The 13,372-nt window shown below is 38.2% G+C and overlaps 1 protein-coding gene across 1 annotated transcript in view; it reads left to right on the top strand.

Moving 5' to 3' along the window:
- Positions 1–2,836: 2,836 nt before the first annotated feature.
- Positions 2,837–13,372, top strand: part of CD28 (CD28 molecule) — a gene marked incomplete at both ends in the record, with an annotated part of 29,786 nt that continues 19,250 nt past the window's right edge. Inside the window, one exon of the mRNA XM_080689013.1 lies at positions 2,837–2,894. Coding sequence (XP_080545139.1) covers positions 2,837–2,894 — 58 coding nt within the window. The remainder of the gene's footprint in view (positions 2,895–13,372) is intronic.

The raw sequence follows: 13,372 nt of genomic DNA, 5'->3' as shown, positions 1-13,372 counted from the left end.
GCTAACCTAAGAATAATTGGAATAGAGGAGGGAAAAGAAAGTGATACCAAAGGGATCAACAATCTCTTCAAGGAAGTAATAGCAGAAAATTTTCCAAATATAGAGCAAGAGGTTGATACACAGATCCAGGAAACTTATAGAACTCCCTTTAGACAGGATCAGAGAAGAGGATCCCCACGCCATATAATTGTCAAAATGACCAATGTGGAAGCCAAGCAGAGAATCTTAAAGGCAACAAAAACAAAGGGCCAAGTGACATTCAGAGGCAAACCAATTAGAATCACTCCAGACTTCCCAAACCAAGTCATGAGAGCCAGAAGGGCTTGGAGTAACATATTCCAAACTCTGAAAGAAAACAACTTCCAGCCAAAAATTTCCTATCCAGCAAAACTTTCTATCAAATTAGATGGAGAAATAAGAAGCTTCCATGACAAACAGAAACTGAAGGAATTTATGTCTTCAAAACCAGCGCTAGAGAAAATACTCAAAGAGATTAACTACAAAGAAGAAATAGGTAACACTCACCAGAACCAGAGAAACAAGAGTTTCCATCCAACAGACAACTAAGATTGGTTATCTGTGGAGATTCATTATTTATGTTAGTCTTTTACCTATCTCTAAGTTGTATTGTTTGCCTTTATTGTTGTTATTTTTTAGGATTTCTAGTTGGAATATTAATATACCTTCAGATATAGCATTTGGAAATATTTTATCCAATTCTATTAGTAACTTTTAACTCTGTTTACATTGTCTTTGGATATACAATATTTTCTTTTATTTTTTAGGGAGTTTGTATATTCTTCTGTTGCCTGTGCCATTGAAATCATATCCAAGAAATCACTGCCAATTTCAATGTTGTGAGGTTTTATGACCCAGATTTTCTTCTAAAAGTTTATAGTCTTAAGATTTATATTTAGGTCTTTTATCTATTTTGAGTTAATACTTGTATATGGGATTAGGTAAAGGTCCAATTTTATTCTTTTCCATGTAATTATTATTTTTCAACAATATTTAGTTAAAAGATTATTATTTCCACCACCAAATGTTCGTGGAAACCTTGTCAAAAATAACTTGACAATATAGGGAAGAATTTAGCTCTAGGCTTGTATTTAACTCCAATGGTCTATATATCTGCCTTTAGAACAGTACTACACTGTTTCAATTATTGTAGCTTTATATGGTTTGAAATCAGAAAATATATATCTGCTAGCTTTGTTCTTTTTCAAGATCGTTTTGGGTATCTAGAATTCATATTCCATATTAGGATAGATTTTTTTCTGAAAAATAAATATATAAATATATGATAGTTTCACCTAAAAAAACAGAAAAAAATATGCTCTAGTAAGAAAGAAAGCAAAAAGAAATATTGAAATGCTATCTTTAAATCATCAAACGCTTGGTATCAGACAAATGAAACTGTTATGTGAGATTATCATTTTTAATTTTGGATAAATTGCTATAATACTAGATGTCAACCACTAAGCCAAGCATGGGAAGGAGGGATGGGGAGAGAATGGGGTGGGGATCGGGTGGGGGCTGACTGGGCGATGTGTGCATATATGTCTACAAAAGTTTGTATCCCACTATGATGTATGAATACAGTGCACCAATAAAATAAAATTAAAAAAAAATAAATAAAATATGATATTATTATATAAAAATCTTAGACAAATAGATGGAAGGCAATGGATGAGAATATTAACAGTGCTTATATCAGGGTGGTAAGATTGTAAATAAATTTTGTTTTTATGTTTATATTTCTTTTTTATTTTTTGCAGTACTGGGGATTAAACCCAGGGCATTCTACCTCCAAACTATACCTCAAGCCCTATTTTTTAATTCTTTATTTTGAAACAGTGTCTCACTAAGTTGTGGAGGGCTTCATTAAGTAGCTGAGGATGACAGCGAACCTGGATTCTCCTGTCTCAGCCTCCCAAGTACTGGGATTATAAATGTGCGCCATCACGCCTGGCTTCACTTTCTAAATTTTTATATGAAATATATCTTACTTTTATAGTCAGAGCAAAAAGCAATTCAAATTGCCTTAAAAACATATATAAAAATCACAAACTAGGGCAATTATATAAAACTCAGATAATCAGGAAAGGAGAAAAAAAATTACTGAGATGTTTTGAGATAGCCATTGAGTACAGAATACCAACCAAAGAGCCGGAAGAGAGTGTATGGAATGGCTCTCCCTGCAGAAAGGCCTGGGGGGGGGGGGTGCAGAGGGCAGAGCCTGGCCTGCTGGACCCTGCAGTGGCAGCTCTTCTTATGGGCAGCAATCTTCTTAGAGTTGGGGCAGGCTCAGTCCTCCAGAGAGCTCCCTTGTGATCACAGAAGGGTTAAAACTCTAGCATTTTGACTCCTTTAAACACTCACATGCAGTGACTCACAAATCCTTCATAAAATCTTCCCAGCTCCTCCAGGTGATACTTGTATGTTTGACCTACTCTCTCCCCATCCTATGAGAATCTTTCCTCTGCAAGAGGCTTTCTTTCCTTTTCTATAACACCTTGCTTGTCAACTCTTCAGGCATCCGTTTTTCACAATTCTATTACCTGTCCACAGGAAACAGTTCTCAGGAGCCCATCGCCTAGTGACCGGAACTCTTTTTCAGTGACAAGAAAGGGATTGCCTTTAGAAGAAGTAAAAGTCTAAAGTCATCAAAACAATGTAATATATGGTGTGAAAGTCACGCTGCCTTGTGGTTTCCTTGATCATGTGCTCTAAGGGAAACAAGTCGAGGAGACTGTGAGGCCTGGCAGTGCGCCCCTGGCTCACTTTCTACTTGGGTTCCTCGGGGAGAGAGGCCCATCCCTGGCCCGCTAGGACAATGATGCTCAGCCTGCTGCTCTTGGCTCTCAACTTCTCCCCTTCGATTCAAGTCACAGGTAATCAATTTCGATTTCTTCCTTCTTGGTTTTTCTTTTGGGTTCTTGCAATCAGCATGATTTGCTTTTAAATTTCAAAAAACCTGTAAAATTTGAACACAGTAGAACTGTAGTTCTGCTCTGATATGACAACCTGTTAGAATCTTTGATTTTCAGAATCCAGTGTAGTATTTTAACAAGAGACCTTTAGAAATAAATAGGATTTTATTTAGCAACTAGTAGATAATGACCCAATAATTTTTAGCTTGTGTATAGTTTATCTTTTTTTTTTAACTTAAGCAAACTGTTATAAGTAGGTTAGCTCTGAAAACTTTGAATTTATATTGCCTGGGTTCACATCACAGATCCAGTTCTTGTGAGCTAATTTAGCCTAGTATTTAAATTCTCTAAATATAAATTTCATAAACTGTAAAATGGGAATGATCATAAACTTAATTTCAAGGTCAATGTGAAGATAAAATAAAATGATTCACATGCAGTGCTTAGCTTGGTCAATGCTTGGTCAATAAATTCAGTGCTCGTTTAATAACTACATATCCCTGAATTAAGTGGGTACTAAAATGAATCCTAGAGTCATTGCAGAAGCTAGTATAATACAAATACTACTAAGTTAGCTTTCTTTTAATGTTGGCAGAAATTCGTTTATTTAGTTAAAAAATTTCTAAATGCCCAATAATGACAATGAAAAAATGATACATTTAACACTTACAGAGGACTCACTCCAAGTAGCGTTCTGTGCTCATAATTATGAGGTAGTTATCACAGCAAATCTTGTTGCAGACAGAGGCTGACCGGTAGAAATGGTCCTTTCCCAGAGGACTTACAGGTCCCAGAAGTTGGTGTCAGGGTCCAGACCACCATTATCTGATGCTAGAGCTTGTGCTCCTGACCATTAGGCTGTTCCACCCAGCATGATATAATTTGCAATTTCATGGACCAAGATAAATGCATGGTAGAATAATCTTCAGAAAATCACAAGTTCCAACAGAAAAAGATTGCTACTTTGGTGGGCTGGAGTAATATATATATTCACCTTGTTCTCAGAGTTAGAAAAGGGCCCTGACTTGGCTCAAAAATTGGCCTAAAAAAAAAATCAATGGGCATGTTTAAGTAAGGTAGTTATTTTTCCCTGAAAGACACATCGCAGAACCAGCATCTTCAATTATCTTTCTCGTTTATTTTGGTGGTGCATTATCTGTTGATGTTGTTTTTAAACACCATGAGCATGCACTGCAAAGAGTATAATTTCCCAACCTGAAGAAATACAATCTATACATACCTATCTATCCATTTTTCTGTTTGATGTGCCAGTGAACACAAACCACGTATACTTAGGAAAGGCGTTAACATAATGAAAGACGGGAGTTGGGGACAAGTTACCGTCTAGTGTCTAGTACTGAGCATTCACAGCTGTTAAATACATTTTAAAAGAATATTTAATACTTATTTCAAAAGGGAATTTTAATGTCATATCTAATGTGTCCTTAGAATTTGTAAAGAATATTTAAAATGTCTTCACTTATTAGTAAATGGGAAGCCTCACCCTGACTGAAAGCTATTTAACATTGGTCATCATACACAAAAATGCTTGGTGGACAACTATCTGTCCCCAATTCATTCACTCTCTTTTGAAGAATTTTTTTTTTTTTGGCAAGACCTGTGTATTTCTTCCTGCAGAGAAATTATTAAAAGGGGCATGGCTTCAAAGTAGTTGAAGATTTCACACATTGGGAGCATTTGTTTTCTTACTTTGAGGTACATTTGCTTTTGAAATGCTAACTCACTTTCCTAATAACTTTTAGGATTGGATGGGTGGCCACTAATGAAGTAGGGTGGAATAGGAGTAGATCGCGTTCACTGAAATGCTTCTTCCAGTAAGGCAACTTATGAGAAGGTAGATAATGACAGAACACAAAAATGTGTGATTCATTCTAGTCAAATGGTGCAAAGTCTTCCATGTGCTCTTTATTTCCCTTTCTGTGTCCTATTCCATAAAGAAATTACAGATCAGAAAGTTCTCTGGTCAAAATGTTATGGTCATCAGTTTAGTGTGATGGTACATGCCTGGAAACCCAATATGGCCGAGGGTGTAGCTCCTAGGTAGGATGCCCCTGGCCTCAATCCCTAGTCCAAAAAAAAAAAAAAAAAGTAATGAAAAAGTAATGGTTCTCTCTAGTACTGTGAGAAACTACTGTTCTATCTATGTTGAACTCTGTGTATGTGTATGTAGTAGTTCTTTATTTCCATTAATAGCTCTAACTCATTAGTTCACAGCACAGCAGCACAGCTAGAAATACTTACTCTATGATGGTCGAGGTCCCCTTGATTCTTCATGACACTGTCAAAAGATCTTTATGAGCCGGGCGTGGTGGCGCACCCTTGTAGTCCCAGTATTCGGGAGGCTGAGACCAGAGGTCACGATTTGCGGACAGGCTTAGCCACTTAGCGAGGCTCTTCACAACTCAGGGAGACCCTGTTTCAAAAATGAAAAGACTAAAAAATAGGGCTGGGGGTGTAGCTCGGAGGTAGTATGCCCCTGGGTTCCATCCCCAGTTCTGCCAAAATAAATAAATAAATAAATAAAATAAAATCTTTATGGCTAACTTAAAGAACTATGATCTATGATCTAGAGTGAGAACACACAAATTTAGACCATTTCTTCGCTAATACTACATGTTTTATACATGACTTGGATACTTGTGCAACTGAGGTCTGTGAGGCAGGATTTTGTTGAACTTTGGAATACGAGTGGAGTTAGGAAACGCAGGCCTCTGAAAGAAAATAATTTGTGATTGATGGTAGACAGAGTATGTAGGCAATATCAGGCATCAGTCATATATTTTTCACCCATCATTGGTCATTTTTCAACAAGCTGGCTATCCAGGATAAAGACAAAAATCACGACACCACCACTTTTCCACGAGACTTTTGTTTTTTCATTTCTCCTCAAACCTTAGCAAATAAACTGTCAAAGCAACCAGTTTGGACACAATTGATTTCTCCAGTGCTGCTGCAGTCCCTCACCACTTCTTTTTCCAAGAGAATTATAGGAGGCAGGAAAGTTATTGGCATTTAATAAAAAGTCATGTCAATAAAGCAAAGTAATTAAAAACTTTATCATCAGCAAACGGCTCCTCTGTGGTAGTTATACACAGAAAGAAGTAATTTGCTTCTCACAGTTAAGTGTTTCTCTGGGGCTGGGCTTGCAGTAGTATGGTAAAGAAGATGAACAATAAAAAATGCAATGTAATCAACAGACTTCTGGATTTACAGGACCTCCAATACACTATAGTCAGTTTTTCTGGTTGTTAAAAAAATTGACTTGGTATTTTGTCAGTTGAAATAAATTTGATGGGTACTTAAAAATATGGATATTGCTTAAGGATTTATTGTACTCTGCGACCATGCCCTAAAATAATATACCACCTTTTTATATTTTAAGACAACCATCCAGCAAGGACTTTTATAGCAAGGACTGTAAAATTAATATCAATATATCAATTCCAGGAAGTAGAATGAGTCATTGCAACAGAATAGAAATGAATCTGCGATCATAACTCTGAAGTGCTTGCAATTCTAACCTTTGCTAAAGGTAGGGAGAGCATCTTGCTGCCTCCTTTTCTCTCTTCTTTCTTTTTTTTTCATGAGTAGAGAAATGCCCTCTGATTATCATTTGGCATTTATCATGTATGGATATCTTCCTCCAAATATTTTCTGCAAGCAGCGTTTTGACATTTACAAAATGAAAATTTTAGGGCACCGACATCCCAGAGAAAATTCTCTTTGTGGTTTATCAACTTTACAACAATAGTTCTTTGTCTTAACCAGTAAAGGCATCGATGAGGATCATAATTCATTTCAGACTTTCTTGTATAAAACTCTGAGGGCAGGTTCCCTCACAAAGCACAATTACTTTACAGTTGTTGCAAGTGATAAAATATTTTCATTTTTGATAAATTATTGTTTGCCATTTTTTTTCAAGAAATTTACTCAGTGAGGTTGGAACTTTTCGGTAGAGAGATTAGCTAGACATCAGGGAAGACGACATGTGGGTGGCTTTGTGACTGACTGGAGGAGTCTCTGATTTTCTAAACTGTGTGGAAATAACCTGTGTGTTTCTTTTATGGTGATTTCATGAACTCTTTTTTTTTGGTCAGTGATAGGGTGTTTGTACCAACTCACCCACCCACCAACTAACCAACTAACCAACCAACCAACAAAAAACAACAAACCTTCCCCTGCCCAACACAGCCAGAGCTTTTAGTTTAAAAATTGTTGCATGAGAACAAGTATCTGAAGCTAGAGGGAAGGCACCCAGGACCCGTAGAAGTGTTTACAAGCCAGGCTTGGTGGCACATATTGAGGCCAGCCTTAGAAACTTATCTGTCTAAAAAAAAAAAAAAAAAGAGCTAGTGGTGGTGTGCTTGTAATCCCAGTACATGGGAGGCTGAGACAAAAGGATCACAGGGTTGAGGCCAGCCTACATTACTGAGGCCCTCCGCAACTTAGTGAGACCCTACTTAAAAATAAAGAATAAAAATAAGGCTGGGGGTGTAGCTCTGAGGTAGAATGCCCCTGGGCTCAACCTCCAGTATCTCTCTCTCTCTCTCTCTCTCTCTCTCTCACACACACACACACACACACACACACACACTAAATAAATAAATAAATAAATAAAAGGACGCGGCTTATTGATAGAGCACTCCTGGGTTCAACCAATGCTTGGCAGGGGAAAGCTTTTGCAGAGTGGGTGTCTAACTCTTTGCTTGTCGCTCTCATTTTGATAACTGAACACTAGAAGAGTGGTATGCTGGACTGGACCAACAATTACCAGCTGCTTTCTGTTTGAAATATAAAGTTCAGACTTCTCTGGCCTTAGTAATTTATCTGATTTCTCCTCCTCCATTCTTTGGTCTTAGTAATTTACCTGATTCCTTCTCTTCCTCCTCCTCCTCCTCCTCCTCCTCCTCCTCCTCCTCCTCCTCCTCCTCCTCCTCCTCCTCTTCCTCCTCCTCCTCCTCCTCCTCCTCCTCCTCCTCCTCCTCCTCTTCCTTTTCCTCCTCCTCTTTTTCCTTGGTACTGAGGATTGAATACAAGGGCATTCTACCTCTAAGCTACATCCCCAGCCCTATTTTACTTTTAATTTTAAAAGTGTCTTACTAAGTTGCCGAGGCCGTCTTTGAATCTTTGAACCTTCTGTCTCAGCCTCCCAAGTACTGCCATTATAGTTGTGTGCCATGATGCTCAGCTAATTTATCTGTTTTCATCGGCATCTTAACTTAGTTTATATGTCACCATGCAAATTACGAGTATTTATGTTGTCTTGTTAGAAGAGAAGCTGCAAGGTGGTGAATTCCTTACTTAACTTTGGCTGCTCCTTAATCTCAACATCACCTTTAGAGTCATTATCTTTTTCTTTGTCATCATCTTCATTATCTTGAGGGCTCTGGCTGACAAGGTACAGGGTTAATGGTTCCTGATGGTGTCATTCAGAATTACTCACAGTTCACTTTTGGTATCTGATTTAATGGTGAGCACCTTTCCACAGCCTCTGAATCATCTAGTTGGCTTGCAATTCACAGTATAGTGTGCAGATTATACCAGTAACTCCTCTTATCAGCCACTAATTCACTCAGATATCTGAATGCTGTATTCAGATATCTGACATATCCTTCATTCAAACAATGACGTATATTCCCTTGTTGGACATGTTCCTCATTCTAAAGATGACGTACATTCTCTTGTTGAGAATGTAGGTGAGTACTGGGTATTTCTTAGAAGGCAGACGATTGTGTTTTTATTGACAAGGGGTACTTGACACACTATGATGTATCAGAACATAGCTTAGCTGTATTTTCAGCTTCTGTGGGACTTGGTGACTTTCTTTGATATTGAACACTACTAATAATAAGGCCATGTCATTTAAAACCAGCAAGATTCTGTTTATGATCCACAGACTCTCCCACAGAGAGTGGGTAATACTGGGCACACATGAGACTTCCACCCTGAGAATCCTGGGGTCTAAGCCAGGGTATTAGTAGGTTCTTGCTCCTTCTTGTGCTTCGACAAGGCAGGTCCTTATTAATATGCTCAACATACAACAGGTATGTATTGAATGTCTTCTGTGTGCCAGACACTAGTCTGAATTCTGTGGCAGATAGAAAACTCCACTTTGAGATTCAAGGAAGTAAAAATGAGGATTGTGAAATCTTTCTAGAATTTTTTTTCATTTTAATTTAGGACCATTGTGAATAGTTTTCACATTAATTTATTTTATGGAAAACAGTTTTAAAGAGAATCATCCAGAAAATTCAACTACAGATATTTAGAGATGGGAGGGTTGATGGTTCCTAGAAGGCACTGATAGAAATTACATCATTTGCAAGAAAATGGAAGGACCTGGAGAACATTATGTTAAGTGAGATTAGCCAGTCACAGAAAGTGAAGGGTCATATATTTTCTCTAATATGTGCAAGCTAGGGAGTAATTGGGATACTTAGGGAGACTCCAGGTAATGAAGGAGAAACTGCAGGGGAGCCAGGGAAGAGGTTTAAGGAAAGGGGAAGAGAAATCCTGAGGTTTATTAATGGAAGCTCCATCATCAACTATGTGTACATATGTGAATATACCAATGTCATTCTCAGTACTCTGGGTTGGGAAGGGGAAAATGAGGTGGGGAGGGACCAAGTGCTGTGCACATGTATGTCATTGTCAACACGATTCACAATATGACGTGAGACTATAATGCACCAATAAAAGCACATTAAAATGAGATGATGTTGCAAAGTTTCCTGGCATTTTTGGATTCCTTCAGGCTGGTCTCCTCTTATACAAAGCTGAACTCCAATATTGCATCTTTCTCTACTGTTCCACAAACCTGTCCTCTTTCTCTATGATGTTCCTGGGGTGCTTTCCCTCTTAGAATGCACTCTCCCCATCTTTCTATTCATCCACATCTACCTGCCACTCGCTTTACATCTTTGGTACAAGATCTACATCCTTGAGGAGGATTCTGGAAACTTCTACCTTTACTGTGGACTCACAATAAAAGTTCCTATGAGAGTGTAGCTCACTTTCACAAATATTAAGCATATTTTATGTTTTAATCTCTATTGGAGTCTGAGGAGATATAAAAAGAGGAAAAGAAATATAAAGATAGCACAGAATAACTGCTTGAGTAATTATGAGTTCTCTCTGCTTTTATGAACTTTATGACTTAGTGGAGAAAACTATATCCAACAGTATTCAACATTTGGAAATAGGTAAATGATAAATTTGACACTGACCCCCACCCATGGTGCTATTTGATGCCTTAAAGACTTCTCACATAATATTCTTGTAATTTGGAATGTCTCCTATGCATTTTGCTGTCAGCTTCAGCAACTTAGTGAGACCCTGTTTGAAAATGGAAGATAAAATAGCACTGGGGGTGTAGCTCAGAGGAGGAATGCCCCTGGGTTCAATCCCCAATAACACACACTCATGTCTGCGCGTGTGCACACACACACACATACACACACACACGCACACACACATGAGAGAGAGAGAGAGAGACAGAGAGAGAGACAGAGAGTGAGAGAGACAGAGAATGCACGCACGAGAGAGGTAGAATGGAAAGTCCTCTTGGAGAGTTGGGAATTGAGCTTTACTTTAATGGTGGGTAGGATGGAATGGATAATGTTATTAATGAAAACTTCTAGATAATATTTTATTTGTACTTATATTGTGCCATTGTTATACCTGGATTTTTCTGTTATACCTGGATTAAATAATTTGCTCTTTCCCCCAACTCTATGAAGTATTTACTATTAAGATAGAGAAATTGAAACATCTGGCAGTAGAGCAACTATCCTGCATCCATAGCTGAAATAAATATGGAAATCCAGAGTGATGCTCCCGAGAGCTCATGCTCTGACCAAATCTATGCTGCCTGAGGAAGAAGTAGTATCACTAAGGAAACGAGATCAGGATGCTCTTTCACATCCTTTTAAAAAAATTTTTTATTGGTGCATTGTAGTCATACATCTTAATGAGGTACAAGATGGTGGAGGCATACATGCACACATCACCTAATCACCCAATTAGCCCTTACCCAATTCCCATTCTATTTACCCCCCTCCCTTCTTATGTTTGGCTTATTGACTTTGATATGTTTGTTAATATACATCATGTGGATTGGAGAATTTCCCTCTCTTCCCCCATCCCCTAGTTAGGTCGCCTTATTTGCTCATCTATAGTATCTCCTTGTTCATCTAGAGTTCCTCTATGACCCATTTCCTCCCTAGATTCTGCATATTAGGGAAAGCATATGACTTTTTATTTTTCATGACTGACAAATCTCACTTAGCATAATGTTTTCCAGTTCCATTCATTTCCCTGTAAATGACATAATTGTACTTTTCTTTATGGCTGAGTAAAATTCCATTGTGTACATATCCCATAGTTTTGTAATCCATTCATCTGTTGATGAACATCTTTGCTGGTTTCATAGTTTGGCAATGGTGAATTGTGCAGTTATGAACATAGATACATATGTATCAGTTTGGTAGTTTGGTTTCCATTCTTTTGGGTAGATATTAAATGGGAAAAAAACTCTAAGAATTTCCCCTAAAAACAGGAACAAGACAAGGATGTCCATTATCACCACTTCTTTTCAACATAGTACTTGAGACTCTAGCCAGAGCAATAAGGCGAGAAAAGGAAATCAAAGGAGTACAAATAGGAAAAGAAGAACTCAAACTTTCACTCTTTGCAGAGGACATGATACTATACTTAGAAGACCCAACAAACTCTACCAAAAGGCTTATAGAACTGATCAACAAATTCATCAAAGTGTCTGGATATAAAATCAATCTTTAAAAATCAGAAGCTTTTTTGTATGCTAACCATAAATCCACTGAAAAAGAAATCCAGAAAATACTTCCAGTCAGGATATCCCACACAAAAAAATAATATTTAGGAATAAACTTAACCAAGGAGGAAAAAGATCTCCACAAAAAAATTATAAGACATTGAAAAAAGAAATCAAAGAAGACCTTAGAAGATGGAAAGATCTTCCATGTTCATGGATGGGCAGAATAAATATCATCAAAATGGCCATACTTCCAAAAGTGATCTTTCACATTCTTAGAAGAGCAGATCAGAAGGTGTGGGAGACCTGGAGAGGCAGGGTGGAATGAATTAAACAGGCCACTGATTACTGATAACAGAAGTTTAAACTTTATTTTCAAGGCATTTTGAAGTGGTTGAACTGGATAAGAAGAAAATACTGAGGAATCTTTGTCTTTGGGATGATGCCGAAGGCATGGGATGGGTGGCTAGTTGAAAAAAGAGGGTATAACTAGAAAAGTGGAGCGCTGACTGAATCTGGAAGATACCCCTGGCTAGGAGTCAGCTGAAGAGGGTGGTGAGCTGATGAGGAGACTGTGTGATGAGAGGGAGGGCAGGGAGAATAAGGCATGTCACTAAAGTCACAGGAGGGAAGAGTTCCAAAGAAACAGTGGTTAATGGTATTAATGTAAGAGGGGGAGACAGGTGAATAATGGCTTGGGGAGCAGACTAGTGGGATTTTGAGTTCAGGCAGAGCCATAGGGAAGGAAGATAAGACTTCACAGGGTTGAGAAAAAGTGGAAGGGACAAAGCAGAGATAAGGAGAAGAAGAAATTGATATGTAAGGTGAAGATGATTAGGAACGCATACTTCCTAAAACACCTATTATAGCATTTTGTACATTATAGGTATGTAATAAGTGTCTGCAGACAGAATAACTCAGTATGTTTGACATGTGGAAGGAGCAAAGTGCTTGACTTGAATGTGTGTTTGTGTGTGTGTGTGTGTGTGTGTGTGTGTGTGTGTGTGTGATTGCAGGGCTGGGAGGAGCAAAGGCTAATAGGAAAGGAGAGGAAAAGGATGGGGGCAGTTTTCTCAAGGCAATGAAGTATTATAGAGAGGAGGACAAATCTTTAAGAAGATGGAGAAGAAGAGAAGGGCCTCAAAGACCACATAAATGTTCTGATGGAGCTAGGTCATTTGACCAGAGATGAAAGATTGCTTTGTTAAATGTGTGTGTATACATGTTTAATCTTCTCAGGATAGGTCTTAGTGTTCAACCTATGTCAACCAGGCTAGTGGGATAATAGATACTGTGACTTTGAGGAGTTAGTCCTTGAGCACTTTAAATTCATGCTTGAACACTCATAAAAGCACACTGTGATGGGGCTTGACAACTTGTGGCTGAGATAACAAGGGCCATGAGGTTCAAACCAACCCTGCCCGACATCAGGGGCAGGGTTCCAATTTCCAGTCAGAGATGCTAATCTCAGCATCTCTCTATGGATTTGGGGATGAGGAAGCGGCTGCTTGACCATTGACTTGGGGAGACCAAGTCTGACTTTTTAATGTCTTATTTTTCAGACTCAAAAGCTTAAGCCAAGGATTTCTCAAGGTAGGGAGACATGGTCAAGAGTTTCAGTCTGTCA

This window comes from Muscardinus avellanarius (genome assembly GCF_963383645.1).
Source record: "Muscardinus avellanarius genome assembly, chromosome: 2".
NCBI lineage: Eukaryota > Metazoa > Chordata > Mammalia > Rodentia > Gliridae > Muscardinus > Muscardinus avellanarius.
Note: the sequence above shows the minus strand (reverse complement) of the source record. Positions and strands in the feature narration are given on the sequence as shown.